The sequence below is a fragment of the Calidris pugnax genome, unplaced genomic scaffold (assembly GCF_001431845.1).
Source record: "Calidris pugnax isolate Ruff unplaced genomic scaffold, ASM143184v1 scaffold14, whole genome shotgun sequence".
In the NCBI taxonomy this organism is placed as follows: Eukaryota; Metazoa; Chordata; class Aves; order Charadriiformes; family Scolopacidae; genus Calidris; species Calidris pugnax.
The window spans coordinates 8,755,785-8,780,209 of record NW_015090793.1 but is presented as its reverse complement, the minus strand read 5'-3'; the positions used below and the strand labels follow the sequence as shown (position 1 = coordinate 8,780,209).

The window sequence follows — 24,425 nt, the reverse complement described above, 5'->3', positions numbered from 1 at the left end:
ATAAACTTTACAATACAGTACATGGATATTATAAATTACTTTCCATTCCAAGAAACTGTCCGGGCTAGTTGACCTTCCTTGGAATTTCCTCTTTGTAATTATGTTTAATGTGTTAATAAAGTTCACTTTGAACTGTATCATGGCAAATGGTCTCATAGGACGTGGGTCAGTGCTGGTGTGTTCACCATATGTGAAGCTTGACGTTAGTGTGCAGTTCAGTTGAAGGAATAACAAGGCTAAGTCCAAACAATTGTAGAAGCAGTATCTCCTCCCCAGGTTAGCAGTAAAAGGGGTTCATGGAAAGTTAGGAATGTGGAGTGGGAAATCATTTAGCTTTCACTGCTAGGTGTTACTAAATTATAGCTCTAGGTTCGAGTCACTATCAAAACACCATATATCTAGAAGGTTTTCACGCAGAGCTATAAATCATGTTTACTGCATGTATGAGTTGAATGAGTGCATGAACTTTGCAACGCAGTCCAGGAAAATATAATTACATGTGTGCGTATTTTTGACTGTGAGAAATATGGGCAGGAAGCTCCAGGCTATTCCACTGTTGTGTCTTAAATACACTTCTAGAAATTGTTTTTACTGCTTCCCGGAAATAGCTATTTGGTAAAGCAAAGAGGCTTTCTTGGGTTTTACATAACTCCTTTTGCCAAGAAATGGCAACTACCAGCCCTTCCAAGGTGCTGGTGGGGGGGAGAGATCAGGAATGCTTATAAAGCAGTGTCAGCAGCAGAGCAGCAAGTGGGGCTTTTCTGTGGTATAGGATAGTGGAGAGCAGTATTGCAGGATATAAATTGAAAATTGCCCAGCTGTTCAGTAAGACAGGTGTAGGATCTGTCTTTTATATAATGGAACAGAATGGAGATTCCAGTTGCTTGTATTCGTAAATGAGGCAAATAAATCTGCACACTTGTCTGCATGTATATGAACAGAAATATTTAAAACAAATGAGGGGGTCATGGCATTTCCTTGTTAATGTTGGACTAGTCATATATGATCTTGAGCAGAAAACTTGGCATCTGACCGGGGTTGTTGGTTTCTTTCTGGGTATACTTACATGTATTTGCAGATGGGCAAACTACAAGCAAGAAAATAACTTGGTGGAAAATGCAGGGTCTGGATTGTTTAAATTATATTTTAAGCCTGATTGCACCCTGGCCCTTGGAACTCCAGGCATGATCCCTTCTAGTAACTAAAATGATTTGAATGTTATGGGGCAAAGTTATATTTAGTTTGTATTTGGAGAAAGAATAACAACCAGGCACGGGGGGAGGCAGCTGCATTCTCGTCACTTCTTCCCAAGTCACATCCACAGATGTCAAACCCCACCCTTCCCCCTCAGCTGAAATATTAAGAAATTATCCTCACAAACTATTGGGTTGAGGACAAAGGGAACTGAAGGAAACCCGCCCCCGCTGGTTTTGTGTCGAGGTAGGGCTTAATTTATTGTAATAGCTCTTTCTATTCTTACGGGCTGTGAAGTCATCTGCATCCTCTCCAGTGTGGTGTGGGTTAAAAGGGTGTTTCTCAGCAGCGCCCTGTGGCTGTAGAGAGCTGCCTTTGCCTAATGGAAAATTGCGAGAGTGGAAGCAAGAAAAGGTGATTGTTTTCTCTCCCCACCGTTCATTCCCTTCTCCCCTCCTGATGATCAAAATGTGTAAAAATCTGTGTCACCAGTTTTGGTGGGATATCTACCTGGGGCCTTGGTTTTGGCTTCTTCTCCAACATCTCATAGCAAAATGCTGTGGGAAGTTCTCTCTCTCCAGGAGTATCAGATGTTTCAGATTCTCAGTACTTAGGCTGATTTTTATAAGAAACACTGCGTAATGGCTAAGTGAGTAGGGGTACGGCTTAGGGACACCTCCCTCAAGATTTACACCCAGGGCGAGAGAGCAGGGCTCTCCCTGCTCTGTTTTCAAAGGATCCAGTCTGGAGCTTTGGCTCCATGGGTGCAGGCATGTGGCAATTCATGGGACCCCCACCCCCCAGCCAGAAAGATGGTATATATTGGCATTAAAAAAATTGTGTTGATAGATACATAAATTAAAAATTTTAATAGTCTGGTTTAACAACATAATTTCAGGCTTCAAAACAATCCCTTATGGCGTTGCTCTCCAGCTCGTGTGGTGTTGCCTTGAATCGTAACCTACAAACAAGGCAAGAGTGGCACTACAGCAAGCAGCCATAGGGCATTACTCTCAAAATATGTTAGATCATTTGTGTTCACATATAACACAAAGCTGGAGTCTAGGAAGGCTGGGATTGCGACATGGGCTGCTTGAAGAGTAACTGCATCTGCTTTTTAGTGTTGCATTAGAGCACAGGACAGAAGCCGGCCGTGGCAAGGGATGGGAAGTCGGCAGTAGCCAGGGCTCAGCCTGTTTTTACCTCGCTGGCAGCTGTAGGTGAAACAGCAGGTGCTTTCCTGGGATTTTGCCTCCCTAAGCAGCTGTCGAAATGTATGCAGCCTGCAGGGTGGTGGGCTGTGCCCTGGGCTGTGCTCCGGTCCCACCGCACTCAGCTGCGAGCCCAGGCGTGCTCCAGCCCTGCCAAGGGACACCCCCAGAGCAGCGTCCTGGGAGAGCTGGCACTCTGCTCTCGTGGCCACCTTTGTGGCATATTATGGGCCAGATCTGCAAGGTGTGGAGCTCCCTTCAGTACCAGTGGTACACATAAGAAATTGGCGCACTCAGAATCTTTTTATTACATCTTTTTGCTTGGTTCATATAATAGAACTGCCGTAGAGAAGCCCTGGAAATTAAACTCCAGGGGAAACTGGAACTTAATGTATGGATTCAGAGGGGAACCTGGAGCTTAATGTATGGATTCAGAGGGGGAATACTTTTCTGTCTGGATAGTGTGGGATTTCCGCCGTAAGCCACGTGAGAGCTGTAAGCTCTCTGTCAGCAGCACCCACGGCACGGGGGATGTTGCAGAGGGGTCTTTTTGCAAAACACACTTTCCCCTCTCACTGCCTCCCCTCCAAATACTGACAGCACAGAGGGGTGAGATGTGCCAAAGTGTATCTTGACTTGAAAAGCATCCGTCCATCACTGTTGCAGTCCCAAGGCAGGGCTGTGCAGATATGTAGTGAAACAAGACCCAGTGAATGCCTGTACATTAGAAAGAGAGGCAGAGATCTGTGATACCAACATTTTATTCTTGCTGTAGCCTTCTACAGCAGGTCCAGCTATCGTTGGCTTGCCAGGGTCGCTGAAACCTCTGGTGTATGCGAAGGCACTGATTCCAGAGAGAGAGAGAGTACCGCTTGCGCAGAAAGTTATTAATGCGAAGATGATAGGTAATAAAATGAGAATATTTACAGCACCAAATAAACAGAAGCAAGGTTTTCGCACCTATGTCCTGAGGCTGTAACTCACTGAGAAGTGCATGCAGCTGTATCTGGCAAGAATCAGAGTAGGAAAAAGAGTGGGGGGGAAATTTTTATTCCTTGTCGCAACAAAGTCGCTGGAGGGGCTAATGAAGGGCTGCAGTGGAGCGTGATCGTGTTTTTCTTCTCAGGCAGAAAGGCTTCAAGAAACGCACCCTTTTCTAAATGTCATAAATGTCTGCGAATAGATCCTGTGACAGACAGCGATCCAACAATTCCTCAGAATGAAAGGTCAATCAAAGGAAAACGGCATTTAGGAGGACCAAGCTTACTGCTGACCCAAACATGTGACAGATCCAGAGGCAACTCTTGTGCTATCAGGAGAGCTTGTGCAGTCTGCCCCAAGGAGGAACATGACGTGACTGGGAAACTATCTGATTCCTCCAGGTCTCAAAATTCATCAGGAGTCAACTTGAATGTTGGAAGGAAAGGGATTTTGAAGGAGCTACAGTAGGTTTCCAAGTTGTGAGGAGGGCACTCTCCACTGTCCCTGCTTGCCCTGCACCAAACGTTTTCCCCCAGCACTAATTATAGAACTGGTTTTTTGCCATTTGAATATGCATGGAGTAGTATCCTGGCTCATAAGTAGATTGCAATGATGTTACTCTTAATGTTTAACTTGGTTAGATAAGGCTCTAGGTCAGAAAGGACCTCTCCAAGGACCAACAAGGCTGTGGATTTGTCTGGACAGTTCTGCTCCTTTGCACTGAGGAAGGTGCTGCAACACATAGGGAAATGTAGCGGAATTTGGGGCTGGATCTTCACACAGAGTTGGTGAAATCTGCTTTATCAAAGCCAACACACACGTACCCTCCTGATGGGTGGATTTCCTCTTTAAAAGGAGCAAGCAACGCGGCTTGTGTCGGATCAGCATTCAAAGGATCTTGGGATTATCTCTCCATCCACAGAGCTGGTTGGAGATTTCCCAGGGTGAAGAACGTTAACAGTGTGGTGCTTAGAAAGACCTGGACAGGCAGGATTTCCCATGGAGTTTTGCCCATTCCCTTGGAGTATGGGAGGGCACCATCACGTCTGAGTCACTGTCCCACCGGTGTCTGCAGAAGGTGTGCAGGGATGGGTGTTATCTTTGCCAGGGACTGACTGTTTCAGAGTAAGCACTCTCTGAAGATCCCTGCTTTGGGTCCTCAGAATCTGAGTGTGTCTAAGACCCACTGATTGAACCAGGCTCTTAGTTAAACTAATTGATGAGTTTTGGGCTAGTTCATGGCTTTTTTTCTCAGCTTGAGCAGCACTTCTGTTCACCAGCAAAGCTGCGAAATTTGTAAGTGCGATTCAACACGAGTAACTGCAACAGCAGCTCTGTAGTCATTCATGAGCTGGACTGTTATGTATTGCCTTAGTCATGCTGGGGAAAATTCAGGCAGACAGGAATAATAGGAATTAGTCATGAGGAAGTGCAAATATGACCTCCGTAGCTTATCCCATGTGGGTCCAATCCTGCAAAACACTAGGAACAGGAATAAAATATGAGGGAACAATTCCAAATCCCACAAACATCTTGTGGGTTTTGGGTGCAACTCAGCATTAGCAATCCTTAGCAAAACATTTTGTCCTTATGCAAGAGCAGGGCACTTATTATCACACCCATTAATAGACTGTTCTGGGAAGAGCATTGCTATTGCAGTTTGTGTGGGGAACTTCTGCAATTAATGCAAAGGCGGAAAAAGTGGATGCAAGAAAAAGGCTCTGCTTCAACTTTTCATAGCCTTGGGAAGAAATTTCCATTTGAATTCATTCCCGCTGTTGGAGTCTTTACCACTACTTTTTTTCTGAGTGTTGGTCTGTCCAAGTGCATCCTGTTATCATGTGGCAAACAGTGTGTTCACTCTGTGGCATTCCAGGGACACTCTGTTTTGCATGGAATGATCACCTTTTGCAAAGAACAAATATTTGTCAGTTGGGTCAAACCAGCAGGGTTGCCAAGGCAATTTATAAAAATATCCTCTTTTGGACTATAAGTAGTGCTCACATGTCAGGCTATGCTGTATCTTTCAGTAAAGTGCTACCCAGTGAATGCTTTATGTTGGACAACTGCAGGCTTATGCATCTCTGATAAAGCCCATCTGGTGACTATTAAAGGGAATTACTGTACATAGAACATGAAAGGATTTTAACTTTTTGAGGGGGGGCAGTGTTTTGTTTTAACTACCAGTGCTGTTATTAATTTTGCCTTCAGGAGAGGTGTTAAGTTTAAATCAACTACAGTTGCTTTACCGAATACAGCTGAACAGTTTCTTATGGGCTCCTCCTTGCTATAGGATGAGGGTGCTTTGGAAAAGCAAAAGAGACTCAGAGCCAGCCTTCCCTGGTGGGTTGTCAGGAGGTGATGATCAAGGCAAGGCTACAGCTTTAGGTGTTACACAAACCAATATATCTGTTGTTGTATCCCTCTGTAATTGCCTGCATTTTTCAGCCTTGGTTGTAAGTGATTTTTGGTAAGCACCTTTCACTGTATCTCTGTGTAGCAGTCAATGTAGCGCCCTATTTGATGACTTTAAATCAGTGCTATATCACTGGCAAAAGTAGTAACAGCTCTTCTTCTCTCTGTTCTTTCATAGGTCCCCCAAGGATTGCCGATAAAGTGATCCACCGTCAGTCCGTGAGGCTAGGGAGGACCATCAAGCTCCTGTGCCCAGTGGAGGGTGACCCCCCGCCTCTCACCATGTGGATGAAGGATGGACGCACTATCCACAGTGGCTGGACAAGGTTCCGGATCCTTCAGCAAGGGCTGAAAATCAAGGAGGTGGAAAGTGAAGATGCAGGAACCTACATTTGCAAAGCCACCAATGGCTTCGGCAGCACCAATGTGAACTACACCCTCATTGTGATTGGTGAGTAGAGCTGCAGGAAAGCCAAGTCTCACCTTGCTTTGTGGGGGGAGAGGGAGCTTATTTCTGTGTAGCTGTCAGTGACTGCAGATTTGCTTTGCTAATCATTTACTGACCTCCACTCTTAACTGGCCCTTTCCAGTGTTTGAGGATTGCCAGAGCTGGCGATGTTGCTGCACATCTTCTGCTGCAGCCGGCTGCAGGCAGATAAGATTACTCAGTGCCAAAGGTTACAAATAAACAGAAATGATGCAATAGTCACTAGGGTCCAGATCACAATGAATTCCACACAGGAAAGGCTGTGCGATAAGGAGAGGTCACACTGATCTTTATGTTTGCTGTTGGAACAGGATAGTTCTCAAAACAAATGTTAAGGCACCCGCATAAAAACGCACAGCTGGAAGATCCGTGTACTGAGCTTTTGCAAAGCATGGTGTCTTCAGGCACAATAACATTTAGATTGAAACGAAGCTCAGAGTTGGCATATGACCCAGGGATGCTCAATTCCTGAGAAATCCCCTCATTGGAGGCAGGATTAAAAATGCTTCAGATGCCATCTTGGTGACCATGGGTTCTCTGGCTGTGCTTTTGACGGTCTTCCAAGGGCTTGCTTGGCCTGGAGATGGGATTTTGGGGTCACCTGCTGGGCTAAGCATTCCTGATGGCCCCCAAAGTCACTTCTCTGGGTAATCAGAGATTCCTCTGCTGTGGCTGCAACAGAAATATGCTCATTGCTCCTTGTCTGCAAGGAGGGAAAGAGCTGGAGGAAATTTGGCATGCTAGAGGATGCTGAGGGAGCAAAGAGGAGGATTACAAAGCAGGGGATGAGATCAGGTCTCACCCTTGCAAGGTATCTTGCTCACCTGTTGCCTGATCAGCACCCCCGGTATCTGGTCTATAAAGTTCTGTTTATCTCAGACAGCAGAAGTGAGGACAGAATTTAGAGCAGATTCCACTGCCTACTGGTTGGCACTTGGCCTGTTTTTGTTCTATTTCTTCTTCTTCACCTTCATGGTAGGAGGGCTGCTGTGGTCTCAGAGATTCTAGCAAACACTTGGTGCTGCTTGATGGAGGCTTATCACCCGATAACAGGATGCTTTGCTGCAGAACCAGTACGGGAGAGAGACCAGAATATAAATGTCTTATCAGGAAAGAGATGCTTAGATGAGGGAAACCTTCTTGCTATATGACTCCTGGAGCATCAGTGGGATAAAGTCAGAAAAGCCATCTTACAGTTTACATAGTCTGCGGATTTGGTTTTCCTTGTTTAACCCTTTCCTATCCACATTCATCCATCTTTCTTTGCTACTCTGAGCAAAAAGGATGAAGTGGAAACAGTCTATAAAGAGTCATGTCTATATGGACTCCTTTTGGACATGTTTTCCAGACTGTCTGGTGTGGATAAAGGAGTGCTATAGGAGCTTGCTTCAGTCCTGCTTGTGCTTTTGCAGTATGTGGAGGATGCCAAAGTCTTTGATCTCCTGTGTCAGGGTCCAAGCCAGCTCCCATTATTCCAAGGCAAAGAGGCATCGAGACATCTCTGAGTCAAAGAAGGCTCTGACTATTCTTGGTAGCACAACGGAAACAAATAAAAGGGAAAAGCCAGGAGGCACAGGGTAAAAGTTGGACTAGAATTCAGGAAAGATTGAGGCAAAAACTCCAATCCAGTTGCTCAGGGAAATTGGATTATCAAATTTAATTGTGTTAAGAACAATAGTGTTCATTATATTTGGCACTGAAAAGCCCTGGGCACAAATGCTAGTTATTTGGAGCCTCATCAGGCAGCTATGGAAGGAAATGGCAAGCTCCCACTGGCCTCTGTGGGTGTGAGATTGAGCCCTGTGCAAACAAATATTGATCACCGAGCGCCAAGAAAAGGGCAACATTAAAATAAATGTGTGGCAGACATATGGGCTGAGTTATCGTTCATCTCCATGCATCCTTCTTCTGATGCTGGCTAAAGCCAGTATTTCTTAGCCGCTTTGCACCTTCCTTCCTTGTCTCACAGTGTACCCTTGTGCACTGTTGTTGCTCAGACCATTTCTGACAGATTACTTATGCCCCTCGTCTCCAGTGGTACAGATGTGTTCACATAATGTTTCAAACCAATTGCTTTTCACTAGAACAATTTCCCCTGAAAACAAATGTTCCCCTAGTGTCTTTCTTCCCAAGGCCTGCAAGTAAACACAAGGTATCACTGACTTGTTCTTTCAAAGGATCCAAGCATTTAATGCATTGGCCAGATGCTCACGTTCATCTTGGTGAAAATGCTTTTGGTTGAGAGCAAATCAATCCTTTGTTGATTTTTGAGCAGGAGGCAGTGTTTTAAGACCAACTGCATGTCGGTTTTGAGGGTGAAGATCAAATTGATGGAGCTGTTTTGTTTGTGCTCTGGAAGCACAAACTTCATTAAGCAGAGTCGCCTTTTGAACCATATGGCCTCTCTATTCTTCCACTCCTTCAAAAGAGAAAAAGCCTTCTTATTCCAGCTTTACTGCTGACACCAAACTTGTAAAAACATGCAGGTGACAGACAGGGGCAAGGTGGTTAAGATATTAAATCAAGAATAGCATCAAATGACTCATTAAATGTTGGGACTTGAAAAAATAAAGTCCATTTTGACATGAAAACATTCAGGGAATTTAAGCAGTAATATCTGTATTAATGTGTATCCACACTGTATGGAATCCATACAGTAGCTTATTGAAAGATTTTGGAGTTATGCTATATGCTTTTAACTGAGCTCTGCCACACCACTGGCAAGTGAGGAACTGTCAAACCTGTGTTATATATGTGTATGCCACAGCAGGATAAGGTGATGGTTTACCCAAGGTCCTACAGAGACCTGAGACTAAAATTCGGCTGTCTTCAACCATTCTGGCTGCACTCAGTGCTACGTAACTCTTATTAATCTTAAGTCTTACTAGTCTCTATATTCCGTTAGAATATAGAGAACCAACAAAAGTCTGTGACATTGTACAAAAAAATAAAGAAGGGTCCACCAACATCAGTGGGTGCCAGCAGACATAGCAGAGGTGTGCTCCCTTGTCTACATTGCAGGTTGGTCTCTGTGAGATGGAATAATTTTGGTATAAGCCTGTTTGAATGTCTCTTTGGAGCTTTCATGACAGGTATTGCTTGCAACCGGCTAGCTCAATGTACAAGCAGAGCAAACTTAGATCTGCCTCTACACGTCTGGCAGATACACCTACACGTTGCCTGGCTGCAGAACTTCTCAGTCTGTAAGTGCGGATGAGACGGATTACTGTGATTTTACAGATGGTAACTAAGGCAAAGAGAGACCAGGTGATAGTCCAAGACCACATAAAATACGAGCTGTGGCTCACAGTTGAGTCTAAACCTCTTAAATCTCACCCTAAAAGACTATTCCTCCTTCATAACACTTGGTAAAATCTTTTCTTCCTAATTTAGCGTCGTCCTGCTGCTGTGTTGGAAGGGAGTCTTCTTTTATTCTAGGTTTTTGATCTTGCTTCTCAAACGTTTTGCCAACCCAGATGGTAGCAATTGATTTCTGCCCTGCTTATTTCCCCATCTTCTCAGACTGCAGGACCTGGATCCCAAAGATCCAAGGAATCCTACTCTAAGACACTCCTGCGTGAAATGTAAGCCAGTAAAAGCAGATAACCAATATAAGTCAAAACTACAATTTCCTTTCTTAGCCAGCCTTAATAGTTTTTGTGGCTTACCACAAGATTTGGGATGCCAATTACACTGCAGACAGATTTACAAATGCTGGAAGAGGAACTTCTCTTTAATCAGTATTAAATCAGCATTGCAGTTATTAAGTACAATGGTTCCTTATTGTGGAGAATTATCTGTAGCTCATCAAAACAAATGTGCTGTACCGTCCCAAAAAATTATTTGTACAATGAAGCCTATGAAAATCATATCTTTAAGGGTTTTTTTTCCCAGCTGAATCAATTCGTAAGAGCTGGTTTATAACCTACAGGTGTGAATAGTAACTTTATTTTGTTTCTAGATGCTTGGTTGAAACCTGCAGTTTCTTTACTGCAGAATAAAACTTCCTTGCCAGTGTGCTCTAAAGGTAAGCCTAAGGCCAAAGAGGAAGAAACAAAGTGTTGAATAGCTGCTTATTATTTGAAAACTGTTCACCTTCTGTGCTGAGTGAAGGTATGTTCTGCAGCAAAAAAAATAGCAAGTGGTGGTGTAACTGAAGCCTGTATCAAGCTGTGGCCAGTCTGGAGAAACTGTGGGGTTGCACACGTGGAGCCATCATGATCCAGCAATCAGGCCCGCACTGGGAAATTTTAACTCAAGTGGGTGAGATTTACCTGACTTATAAATAACTGAAAACAAAGTCTTCTAACAAGGAAGTGCCAGACAACCTCCATTACTGTGTCTTTCTGCAATAATAAACAGTATCACTTGTTCCAGCAACCCGGTCATTCTCTGAAGGGAAAATTGTTGGTGAATAGCTGTAGGAAGGACCATTAGTAAATATTTACGCTGTAGCATAATGACCTCTTTCACTAATGCACAACACAGAGGACTTTTCACTTTCAGAGTGTTGTGGGCCAAATCCTGCAAGGTGTGCCAACATTGCAACATGTGGGGCTATTGCTACAGGTGCTGCCAGTAAATACTTCATCTTGCATCAGTTGCTCAACCCAGTGATGAAAGATCAGACTGTCTCTATTTTTGCATCTGCATGCATGTTTCTTATTACCTTCTGTAGCAAAGAAAAAGGAAGCAGCAGAAAGAGTGGGATTGTATCTGCACTGTAGGTTTCTTGCTCCACTTGGAGTTTGTACATTGCCAAAGATGTATCTTGCTTGGGTGCATTTCCTCACACCATCAAAAAAGATCAACATTTAACTCCAAAGAACAGCTGCTGCAGTATTTATCTTTCTTGCCCCATATCTCTGATGGCTGTAATTGTTTTTCCTCTTCTTTGGGTTTATTGGGAAGATTTTGGTGAAGAGTCCATCATCCATCCAGTTCATGCCCTGCTAGGGTGCATGGCGCTTTGAGTGACCAAGACACTTGGCCCCATTTGAGCTGCTAAGCAATAAAATCTTGATGCAGAGTGCAGGAGGAAGAGCGCAGCTTGTTGTCCTAAACCTCTAATGGGCTGTTTGAGCTACATCTTGTTTTCAAAGAAATCAAATTTACTATTAAATGTCTGCTGTCTGTCTGCTGCAATTGATTGCTTGAGAATCTTCCCTGACATCAGAAGATTTATCTTTAAAGTAGCTTTTTCCTGCTGAGCCAGCTGCTATTTTATGCTTTTTTACAGCTTGTCTAAAGACAGCTCTCTTTGATAACAGGCATGTGTGAAAAATTTGCATTAAAATAACCTTTTTTTTTTTAATCAGTCAGCATAAGTATCCTGAAAAAAAAAACCATGGCAATGTCTGAATGGATATTTATTCTAATGTGCTTTTTTCTGCCCATAGTAGTAGAAAATGCTGCGTGGAAAAAAAAGTCAAGTACAGTAAAATATGGTTTGCATTACAGTTCTCCAATGAAGTCATCAATCTGTGTCTCAGAACTCATTTATAGTGCAAAAGCTGAGAAAACATTTGTAGCCCAGAGTCAGGTGCCACCAGCCATCTTGGAAAAGCATGACAAATTCATTTATGTTTGGATTTTGGCCTCTTAATAAACTCTGGGGACCAGAGAGAGATGTGCTCAGCAAGAAGACGTGAATCAACATTGAGTCAGCAATGTGTGCACCAAGGGACTGCTAATGCTAAGCAAAAACTGGAATGAGTCAATGCTTTAAAAAACAAAAAGAAAAAAAAACGTTGCAGAATTTGCATTTGAGAACAAGGTGGTTTGGCTTGTGCTGGTAATGGTATGGAGTTTGCAACTCATCTATAGTGCATTTACTTCAACATGAAGTTTGAAAGGCAGCCCATCCAGCATGGGACCGTTAACACAATCATAGGGCATATAATCATGACTAATGAAGATTAGTCAGTTGTTATATGGAAATGAAGAATTCCTTGTGACAATAAACAGTAACAAAGTTCTTATGTTTAATTTGTTAAGGCCCCAATCCGGCAGCTGGATCTACGTTGGTGGCCTCCTGTGCATACGCAGTGTGATTAACACCAGATGAGGATCTGGCCATAGTCACTGATGCTTAGTTGCTTAGTAATGGTTGTGTTGCTAATTAAAGCTCAGTTTGTTTTTAGCCTTTGGGAGCTGAGCAGAGAAGGGGAGTCACAGTTTACTACTCAAGGTCCAGCAATAGCAATCATCGCACAAGGACTTCTTGTCAGCACGTGGTGTGGTGTCACTGAGTGACAGTAACCCCTCTGTGGAGATGCAGGTTGGGCTTCTGTTCATAAAAAGATCTGTCTTAGTGGTGTTGCCAGGTGAGGGGGTCCTGTATATCAGCCTGTGGGAAGAGACTGTCAATCTGCATGAACTGATACTGTTGACTAAAGGAGTCAATGAAACGCTCAGTACATAAAATATGAACATTTTCATGTTTCGGTGCAAACTCATAGTTAAACACAGTTCATTTGGAAATGAAGCTCCTTTTCCACTGAAAGTGACTCATCATTGACTAATGATGCCCTCACTCAAGCAAGGGCTCTTCCTTCAGAATGTTTATTAGTGTAGGCATAAAGACACACACCCTGACCAAACTTGGTGTTGCTCTGGGACAGCACAAGCATGCTAAAAGAAATATAAAAGCAATCAGGTATTCCTGTCTTCTGAATTTCAGTGGTGCTTCATTTCATCCTCATTTGGGGAATGCTGCTCAGAGTTCAACAAATTCCGTGTCCCCACGTGCAGCATGTTGAGTCCTGGAAAAAGTCCACTGTCCTGTGAGAGGGAAGGAGGAGAGAGAAATGCTCCAAAATGAAAAGTAGCAGTATTGCTACAGAAAGATGATTTCGCTAGTTTTAGTCATTTTGGTGACTGTTACACTAGATTGATGTCACAACAGCCCATAATAGTTTGTGCTTGAAAAGCTCTTTCTCCATAAATAGGTGGTGATGTGAGTGCCAGTATTAGCTGTGACTATCCTAAAAGTGACTGATCAAAAGTGTAGCGACAAGTGATTTGACTGATGGCTCTTGGTGAATGGCTGTAAAAGGCTGGAATATATCACAACTGGTTTCTTCCAAGTCCAGATCTATAGTGTAACTTAGTGCTAATGCTGTATAATGTCCACAGTTTTTACAAGATCTTTGTTAGGTTTTATTAGTTTCATTTGATTTTATAGCAAACTTCACAGTATGCTTATCAATACATCATGTTCTGGCTAACAAAAGCCTCGCTGTTTTGGGTAGTTTTCTTTTTTCCCCTTTGTGAAGCTGTAACATGGAAGCCAAGTCAAGAAGGTGACAACACCTGTTCACAATTTAAAGGAAATGAAAAGATTTTTTTCCATGGATGTAAGCATGAAATCCATACATATATGTATGGATATATAATTTTCCCCCACACTCTATCCTGTGGTAGACTGCGGCAAACCAGAGCTGCAGCCAGTGTAAATTTGAGGCATGCAGGACATATGGATGCATTTAGTCTGCAATCTTTTGCAGATGCTTTGGAGTGTGTAGCTGCTGCTACACCCGTGCAAAAAGCAAACTGCAGCTCTGCTTGCTGCATGAATATTGTTTTGGAATGAAAGCAATACACAATGCCAGGCAGGCTGATGTTTGATCTGAGCAATTTATGGCTTCCTTCTGTTAAATGATATTAATAGAATTAGCCTCTGATCCCAATAAGTTTGCGGCATACATGTCGGGTTTTTCTCATCAGTATGTCTGAGGTTAAAAACATCTTTTGCATCTGACTTGATTAATCAGAGTTGTCTCTGTTACAATCATACAGCTAATGGCCAAAATTTCAGCCTGTGTTGACAGAGCAATGCTGATGTGGGCAGTCACTGATTTTTCCACATCTATGGATCTATAGTGCTTAGAAATAGCTGCATTCGTAAAGCCAAGGCAGTCCCTGGTCCAAGCAGGTGATATGTTTGTGCGTGGAAAGCAGGCATACAGGAGGTCTAGATTACCTGTAAAGGTCCTCTGTGACTGCAGAATAGTAGTTAAGAGTCTTTTAATTAATAGCACCCCAAATGATGAGAACCCATAATGCTAATTGCAGACGTGGTCATCAGCAGTTTTGAGATATCTGCCATCTTGCCAACCATCCAAGATGACCATCTTCCCTAGATAGCAGGATCTTTCTATTAACTTTCCTACAACTACTACTGTCCTCCCCCTTTCCTGACAGTGTTTCCTTGGAACCTGTGCTCCATCCCTCTTTTCTTGCCAAAGGCTGGGAGTGAAGGACTTACTTAACATGGCCTCATTGAACTCAGAGGACCACTGAAGCTGGGTTGATCTTCATGGGCACAGTGTCTCCAGGAGGTCTCTGCCAGAGAACACTGTGCTGCATTCACTAGTGCCATCATACAGCTCTGCTGTCCTCAGTTTGCCCAGTAAATTCCACTGATAGACATTTTTAGCCAATTTTTAGTCCCTTTGGTATGTTAACTCAGAAATGTACAGAAAGGTACACTTGTAAATTGAGGCACAGTGTATAATATTTCTTATAGAAAGAACAGCACCAAGTTGGGCCAGTTTATAAGGTGTAGATTGAATGTTGATTTTGGAGACTCCCTCTTTATGTGTAAATGCACATACACACCATCAATTGCTCTCATGCTGCTTCTTGGTCCATACATGTAGGTATGTTGCCTGTTAAAATGCATGGCTGTTGAGGAGGTGTATTTTTACATTCTTGTAGGGTCTGGTTCTCTACCTTTCCTGTGCTGTCTTTGGCAGCCACATTAAGAAAAAGATGAAGAAAAGGAAAAAAAAAACCAACAAGAAACCAAACCAACAAAACTGCTGGCAATTACTGTATAAACCGATTTTAAAATCCAATTTATTTTTGTTTGATGAGAGAAAGAACATATTCTGTGTTGTGCTTGATGAATAATATCATTGTGCTAGAACTCTTTGATTCTTCTTGCTTTATAATAATGTGAATTTCATAGTCAGAAGACCTGAGTGTTTACGTTATACACTTTTGGCAATAAATTTGGAAAAGAAGAGAAAAAAAGCACTAATCCCAGGAGTTCTGAAACCTACACTCCTTCTTAAACGTACCCTGTTAAAGACATTAAGTCCCTTGCAAACATCCATCTATCAGCAGTTGAGAGTTTGTAAAAGGCGTACTTTGTTCTGAACTCCCTGCCCTACTGATTATGCACAGTTCTTTTATTTTGTGAATAGGATGACGACCCCTTAGCCTGGTAATGATGACAGATTTATGTATTTTAACACCCAGACGCTGCTGTATTTGCTAAGGGCTGCCAGACTCCAGCAGTGCTGCAACTGTAGTTTATTTTCATTGTCAGTTTGTGCTGCTTTTTTAAGGTGTTCTGCAGCCACTGGAAGCAGTGAGGTTGCTGCTCTCAGAGGTTGAGATGTCAGGATGTTAAGAGCATAAGCCACCATCCTTGGACTGCTTCCACTCATAAAATGTCAGTTTTACTCTGGTCGTGCTGACGGGGTGGAACCTGCTCTTCGCACTGAAGCCAAGGAAAAGAGGGGAGAAATAAAACCCCACCGAGCAGTAAAAGGCATCGGATAACAGAATTCATCCCTTCACTTTCTACTCCCATGATGTATTTTGCAGCTCTCAAGTTAATGTTTTAGAGAGAACCTTCTTTTAATGTGCAGTGTGAAAGTGAAGAACATAAACATACCTTGCAAACTTAGCTGCTAAAGCACTGTATGGGTCAACACATCTGTCCTCTATGCAATGTATCTGTCTGTGATTTCTTCTGGGTTGTTTTAAATTACTGCAAGTGGCAGAACAATAGGGAGACAAACAGTAAGAACAATACTGTCGTTTAATAATAAGCTAAATTATTAACAGGTCTGTATGGAAAATGCTTCATGTAAATTAAAAGGAAGCAAATGATTATATTTTCCATTGCAATGATCCAGTACAACAAAGGCAGTTGATATCTTTCTTCTTTTTTTCTTTCCTTTCATCTTGCTACAGATATGTATGTTGCTGTGTGTGTATGTAATTTTCTTACAGACACACTACAAAGGTTCTAGGGCAAAAAATGCAGAATATGGGTGGTTTTCTGATCTCTTCATGCCAGCCAAGCTACTATATCTGATTTTATCACATAGCCATAATGATGCCTATGACTTTTATTACCTCTTTTGTTTTGGGGGTTTTTTCTTGTATTTCAAATTCATCGTTTCCCTGAAAAATGTTGTCAAGTCAGTTGAACTATTGAGTTGAGTCAGTTTTCTGCTCGATTGTCAACAAAGGGCCTTGAAGTATTTGGGATTGAATCCTCCGTCGCAAAACTATTTTGATTTGGAAAAAGCATCACCACCAAATTCTTTGTTGAGTTTTCTTTGGTCCAGTATTAGGTGTTTCTCATCTTAAAGAGAAACCATATGAGTTGGCATGTTGGTTTTGCTTTGGTTTTTTTCAAGTTAGAATAAATTATAATGACCTTTCTGCTGAAGTAAACGTGGATCTTCATCTCACCTTTGTCGAATGTGCAGTCAGCAGGAGAGTGAAGAGCTGGTGACAGTCCTTCTCATTCACTGGCAGGGTATTTGGGAAGGGAGCTGGATCCACTTCAGATGCAGGCTGGGATTCCCAGACCTGCCTGCTGCTCTCTCCAGAGCAATCCCAGGAATCTCATGGAGGAGAGCGATGGCGCCTCCCCAATCCACAGCACAGCCCAGTGTTTGGGCTCTGTTTGCAGTGTCTCCTGACAACTGCAAGCCCACTGCACTTTCTCCTGGTAGCCCTTGCATGTGCTTTGGCAGGAGAAACTCCAACCCAGAAGAAAGTTGTGGGAATTTGACATGAAGAGAGTTGTTTCAGCCAACGTCTCTTGTGAGCTGCTTTGGTTTGAGTGTGGTTTTGTTAATCCCTTTTCTTCAAGGAGTCTTGGAAGATGCAGCAGCTTTAACTTGTGGGAAGTGAGTAATACTGAGGGTGAATTTTGGGAAGCTGGTCTCTGCCTTTGGCTTGAAATGCAAAAAAGTTGCTAGGCATGCTCCTCCCGTCCTGACAGGAGTGATCCTGAGATGTGAGACATCTCCTGCTCACATTGACAGATCGGTTGGATTCATCTATGGGGAATCCATCAACCCCTTTCCTCTGGGATGGTGTCTGAGAAGCTGTAGTTGTAAATTGTAAATGGCCATTGTGAAAACACATCTGTATGACCTTCAAAAAAAAAAGAGGTTGTTCTCTGGGTGCTCTGTCCTTGGGTAATTACAGAGAATTTTGTGATGGCCCCTTGAAACCTTGCCATGATCAACAGACAAAAGGGCAACAACTTTCAGGGGTTGATTGGTGGAATTGCATCAGAAAGGAATTTGGCCACCCAGCATCCTCAGTACCATCAGTGCTTGTGTGTATCTCCTGTCCCTTTTCCAGGAATAATTTGGATACATTTTACACTTGTTTTAGGCAAAACCTGGGTCGTGGATATACTCAGCTATAAATTAAACTGCCAAACTTTAAATAGAGAAGTTATGCCTTATATGTGGTTATTGCTATTTGTTTGTTTGACCTATGTTAGCTTTTCCTAGGAATTTTTGGCCCTTCTTGTGTTCAAAGCTCCACACTTGACAGGAGGACAGGCTGCACACCAGACTGCTCACAGGTGACATTTTTGCCACTCTTCAGCATCTGCAGTGAGAGAGGGAATATTGCAGAACCTGTGACAGCATCTCTGCTCCTCCAAGGCCACGTTGGCATGTCCTGAAGCAGAAACTTTTCAAAAAGTTTCACTAGATCCTTCCCACCTGATATTTGGAGAAGGTACTCTTCTGTGTTTGCGGCCAAATCTATTCATCTTTGCTCATGGGCTATGGACCACAGATATAGTTTCAGACATGGGCAGTAAAAGCCAACAAGTTGCCTGCATGTCATTCCTGTTATTTCTGCTGCAGTCTGTTTTTACAGTATTTTATTGCTTTTCTTATTGACAGCTACCTCCCTAGAGTGCCGTACCAGCTTTTTTGACACTTAGCATGGGGAGCCTGTTTGCTGTGGCAAAATAACCAGTTTGCTTATTCCCTTATGAACTTCTGACCTGCCCTTTTATATTTCAGATGTGGCACGATAACTGGTGCCACCCCAGCTCTGCAGGATGCGCAGTGATAACAATTTAACTTTTTGGGATGGCATTGCTTTTGTGCCTTGCTTAGATGCGGTCCCATGGACTTGTAGTTTCAAGCCTGCTCACTTCATCCTGCCTGTTTTGTGGGCTTTGCTATTGTAATGCAGTGAGATTTCTTCTCCAGCCTTAAATGCTAAATCACTGCTAATGTGAGATGATACAGATAGTTCTTTGCTGAAGCTTTGGTCTCTGCTTAGAGTGTAAAGTAACGGGTGGATTTTTAGCCACTGCTTTTCTCAAACTCCTCTGCAAATGTGGCATTGTTCAGGCCATGAGTGAAATTCTTTTCATGGTCTTAGTGAGGGTAGAAGTGGATCCCACTTAGAGGTCTGTAGTTTTAAAGGAGGATGGTAAACTGAACTTACAGCACTTTATCTCTGGGGCCATCAAAGATGGAAAATAAAGGGAAGTTTTTCAAAAGCAGTCAGCCGAGGCTGAGTCCACCCCTTTTGAAGAATTCCCATGAACTTCCATGGGATGAGTATTGCCAATGCTGAAAGCTTTTGAAACCCTACCTAACCATCCAGTGACACCTTTTGAAAAATGTGTGTACCGGGCACACATTCCTGGGAAAATGTAAGTAGGGTTCACATGTGTTGAATACTGAGGTGCTTTCTCAGAAGCAGGTGTTTTGAAAGGAAATTGAGAAAATGGGTTTCTAAAGCAATTTTAATGAGCTATATTGTCTGCCCTAATCAGTAGGGACATAGTACTTAAGCTGAAACTAATTTTTAACATAGTTTTCTCTCCTGTAAGCCAGGCCTGACCGGTAAGTTGACTGTTTCAATAAGCAATCCCTCTAATGCTAGTCCAACACATTCAGGTGTTGTGTGAAGTCACGCTGAGCACAAAACAATCACAAGGTTTGCTAGTGTCTAACCTGGAGCCTCTGCGATGCTCTGGGATTGAGAATATGAAAGCCGTTTCTGTACCACCTCTGGATATGAGCTGTAACTGCTGTAACATTTACATACAAGTTAGTAAGAACATGGAAGCTGGGGCCTGAGATAGTCCCAAGGTTGCAGTAATCAATTATATTTTTTTTTCCACTTTGAGAAAATTCCAGGCTCACATATCAGGAACACTGTTTCTGGATGTAGTCCATGCAGGCAGTTGCCGTTGGTGTGGTGGGAAATCAGTGGAGTTACTCAGAAGGAATGTATGTGAGTAAGGAGCAGGGTGCTCTGCCCATGTTGCAGGGAGACAGTGTAATATCTGCCCTAGTGAGCTTTATGGCTGCTAAAATTCATTGCACTCATCTGAGGGGATTGGCTTGTCCTGCAGTTCTGCAGGGAGGAATGAAGAGAGAAGGAGCAAAAGGAGAAAAACATCAGGGAGGGTTTTTAAAAAAATCTTTCCTTCCTTTTGCATTGCAGACACGTTAAGTACTTAATATTTTAAGAGCATCTTCTTACTTAGAAAAGCTGGCAAAGACGGGATCCAGTATGAGTCTGCCAGATTGATTTACAAATCGGCCTTACGAACTCCTACTGCTTAAACATAGCAGAATGCGACAATTAAAGCCAACATCTGGAATTCATTGGTGGAGCAGATCCTAGATAAACATTAAATGAATGTCCATTTCCTTAGCATTGGATTTCCTCTGGCTACCAAGCTTAAGTAGTGTCATCCTATCAGATAGAGCTGATGATGATAGCAGAGCAAATGTCAGTCATGAGCTACATCTATTTGTTCCATCTTTTAGCACGAAACTAGGACTAAAGCTGGGCTGAAGAGACACTCGTTTTTTCCCCTAGACTGTGGGGATGGGATCCTCATGTAACTAACCTGGTCTAAGATGGTTATGTGGTTCCCTCTCTCTCCTGTGAAGATGGAATACTTCAGATCAGTTAGGCTAATCTCACCTGAGGAACTTTTCTCTCAATAGAGTTTCTACTGTTTCCCCCAAACCTGTCAAGGTTACTGCAGTCTCCCTCCGTTCTCCAGATCCAGGGTAGGATTCTGTTTGTTCCTTTGTTAGAAACAGAGAAATTTGGCTAACCAATTTGGGACTTAATCTGAAGTTATGTAAGTGGAAGCCAGTCACAACACATACCCGCCTGTCTTCCTTTGCACCAGATCTCTTCCCCAAGGCTTCACTGAAGTGGAGAGTGGTCAGTGCTATCCACATCCATGGCAGATGAAATGGAAAGCCCTGGGGAATGGCTTTTTTCAGAGCGAAGAAGAGCTTGCTTACCTTGGAAAGAATCTTATTTCTTTCTGCAATCCAACTTAACTGTGCTCAAATTGCCCCTAGTCTATGGCAACCTTGATCATTGAAGGAGCAAAAAATGTGATGGTCTCTGGGTGGTTTTATTTGCACAACCATTGTGTCCCCCCTCTGAAGCTGTTCAGTCCTGGATCACTAAAATTAAAGTGAGAAGAAGTGTTCCCATGGGGACAAGCCCTCTGGACCCAAACAACCTGAGTAGGAAAACATACCTTTAATGGAAAACTATAACTGATTTTAGAAGTGGAGCCTTCCACTAAGGCACGTGAAAACACATATTCTCGGGTCTGCACTCAGGACATCATTCTTGCCTCTAATCTCAAAGAAACTGGATGAGGTTTGGGTATTTAGGAACTTTCTGAGAATCCAGGGCATATATTGAAGTGTCTGATTTCATCTGTCCGAAAGATTTTGCCCACAAGCAAACTGACATGGATTTTGCAGAAAGCTCTTTGAAGCAATCACTTTCTGCTCTGAACCCTGCAGGAGCTATATTGAAAGAGGTAACCATACTGCTGGTGCAGGGATCCTCCTTCCAACCTTGAGGCGATCTCGGAAATCTCTGTTAGTGCCTCTCTGGGCCTCCAGGTCGCCTCTGCTGGGCTGTCTTTCTGCTGCTCCTGGCTTCTGCTCAGAGCATGGTCTCTCCTTCTCCCTTGGGACTCCAGTATTCAGCTTCTTCACACTTCTACCAGTCTGAAAATCAAAAATACCTCCTTCTCACCTCTTGCCTAGTCATTCGGCCTTATAAAAGCATTAGCTCAGCACCTTGTTTTTTGGGGGGAAAATTGTGTGAATCATTTCCTTTCCTTTCCCCACCATGTTTCATACCCTGCCTCCTGCCACTTTGTGGAGAAGCTGAATCCATGTGGATCTTCTCGACTCAGGATGCAGCTCCTGGGAGGCACCCAGGGGGCTTTCGGGAGGCATTTGGGTTCCCAGTCTCTCGTCCCTAGTTCAGCAAGGAGCAACGCAGCCGTGAGGGCTGTGCTTGGCATACCTCAGGGCGCCCAGTGACACAGTATCGTATACTTAATATCTTAAGGGCTGGCGCATTTCGGAAACGGAGCACAGACAGATTCCCCGAATCATCCCATCGAATCATCAGGACCTTCTGCACAGAGCAGGCGCCTTCTCTCCTCTGAACGCCCCCAGCCCGGCTTAGCTGGAGGGAGCCGGTGACCCCGCGCGGAGCGGGCTCAGCGCAGTGATGCAGAGGAGCTGTGAGTGAGACCCATATGGCTCCTGCGCTTTGCATTCTGATAGTATAGAGTTGCCTGCTCGGGGTAGGCTCGAAGAAGCAGAATTCTTTTTCTTGCTGGTTGGCCCTTTTTCCCTTGTGGCTCTATGAGCGTTAATCTGCAAGTTGAAACCGTAACATGAAAGGGCTCCACGAAGAGGAAAGATTCAGGTAAGTTTACAGTTATGTTATTTTGCTTTGCTGGTGACTTCTATCTGGTGGGTTTTCTAAAGCAGCCAATAAATATTTTCCTCTCTGCTGTGGTGCCGACAGTAGCCTGAAGTCCCAGTTTCTTCCTATGGAAGAGAGACCTTCGAGGTCTATAAAATTTATACAGTATACTTTCTGATTTTTATTAGCCTAGTAAAAGAGATCATATTTCGTGTGCTTCTGTATCTCTGGACGTTATGACTGGGGAATTATTCCGGGAGGCAACAGGCTGAATGCTGTGGTTGAAAATACTGATTTATCTGAGCTGTGAAAGCACTAGACCGAGCAGATAATGAAAGTCCTTGAAATGCTTCAGACATGCACAGCCATTTTAGAATATCCCACAAGGGGGCTATGGGTTACATTGTCATTTAGTTTTTACTCGTTGCCAATTAGTTCCACCTAAATACTGATCTCCCTGGCCCATTCCTCATCTCTCAATTGTTAACACCCCAAAGAGTGAATTTTGTTTGCTGTCCCTGTGTTTGAAAAACAGTTTTAGGGCAGCTGGTCTGTTTGTGGATGTGCAGCAAATATAAATACCTTTAAAACCATAATAATTTTAATAGTCATGTGCTTCAAGGCCCAACTATAAGTGGAAAGGGTAGGGCACAGCAGAAAGCAAGTCCCAGACTTTGTAGTCTAAACAGATGAAGTTGATCAAGGACTGGTGGTGTAACAGAGGCGCAAAAAGATAAAGGGAGTTTCTAAAACCTGTGCAGAACATCAGTGGCGTAAACAGCCTCTTTATGCCCCCTATTAGTTTCTTCTCTGCATTGTTTTTCTTATCTGGGCAGCTAAAAAAAGAAAACAAAGCCAGTAAAGCATGCATTGTTTAATAGCCTCTGTTTCTATTAAAATAGAAATTTGTACCAAGACTGGGTAAATATTTTGGCTTGGGACAGATCAGGGCTGCAGTGGAGCTACCATTTTAGATCCATGTAAATTCTCCCTGTGAAATCAGCCATGACTTTTACCTTGATAATAATGAAAATGGCTTTCTTCCAATGAAGAAGGAAAAAAAAGAATGGTAGAAATGCACAGTAAAGTAGCAATAAGAGATTTTTCCATTGCTTGGCTTAGGCTGGAATATTTTTAGGTATAAACATTTTGCCAAAATCATTTGTTTGCTACTAAGAAAGCCTCCAGAATGACCTTATGTCAATACACAGACAGATGTGGGAGTAGAAGAGATCGGTACAGTGTCGCTTGGGTGGGATGTTAGGAGGGACTGTCCCCTCTAGGGTCTCCTGCTCTTTCCTCTGGGAAAACGATGGCTGGTGCACAGCCCAGACACAACCTCAAATTTGCCTCCATTGTTGTGTGCCTCCTGCAGCCAAAAGGCAGCTGAGCATAGAGGTCAGGAGGCTTTGGGGCTGCGTTACCCCTGCATGGTCCCAGAGGTGCTGTCAGAGGGAGATGCCACATCCTTCTGGCCTCCTCCTTCTGTGCAAAATACCACTAAATAGTTGGGTCTTTGCCACAAACATAGGTGAGTCCCCGTTACCGCTACGTGGAAGAAACGACCGAGTTCTTTGGCCCTTTGTTCAGTAAAGGGCAGTGGAAGGTAAATCTGAGGTGACTCTGTTGCCTTCTGCATCATTTTTCTGACCTAAAAATAACATTGCGGCCCCTGTGGTTGACATTAGGGTATCCCACAAGGGGGCTATGGGTTACATTGTCATTTAGTTTTTACTCGTTGCCAATTAGTTCCACCTAAATACTGATCTCCCTGGCCCATTCCTCATCTCTCAATTGTTAACACCCCAAAGAGTGAATTTTGTTTGCTGTCCCTGTGTTTGAAAAACAGTTTTAGGGCAGCTGGTCTGTTTGTGGATGTGCAGCAAATATAAATACCTTTAAAAACATAATAATTTTAATAGTCATGTGCTTCAAGGCCCAACTATAAGTGGAAAGGGTAGGGCACAGCAGAAAGCAAGTCCCAGACTTTGTAGTCTAAACAGATGAAGTTGATCAAGGACTGGTGGTGTAACAGAGGCGCAAAAAGATAAAGGGAGTTTCTAAAACCTGTGCAGAACATCAGTGGCGTAAACAGCCTCTTTATGCCCCCTATTAGTTTCTTCTCTGCATTGTTTTTCTTATCTGGGCAGCTAAAAAAAGAAAACAAAGCCAGTAAAGCATGCATTGTTTAATAGCCTCTGTTTCTATTAAAATAGAAATTTGTACCAAGACTGGGTAAATATTTTGGCTTGGGACAGATCAGGGCTGCAGTGGAGCTACCATTTTAGATCCATGTAAATTCTCCCTGTGAAATCAGCCATGACTTTTACCTTGATAATAATGAA

The 24,425-nt window shown here is 43.2% G+C and overlaps 1 protein-coding gene across 4 annotated transcripts in view; it reads left to right on the top strand.

The window, feature by feature from the left end:
• Positions 1 to 24,425, top strand: part of FGFRL1 (fibroblast growth factor receptor-like 1) — a 173,545-nt gene that overhangs the window by 78,239 nt on the left and 70,881 nt on the right. For 2 of the 4 annotated variants that reach the window (XM_014936086.1, XM_014936088.1), the window contains one exon: positions 5,980 to 6,252. In XM_014936086.1, the coding sequence (XP_014791572.1) occupies positions 5,980 to 6,252 (273 nt within the window). Of the gene's footprint in view, positions 1 to 5,419; positions 5,488 to 5,776; positions 5,857 to 5,979; positions 6,253 to 24,425 lie in introns of those variants that run through there. The other 2 variants (XM_014936087.1, XM_014936089.1) reach the window with 2 other exon arrangements.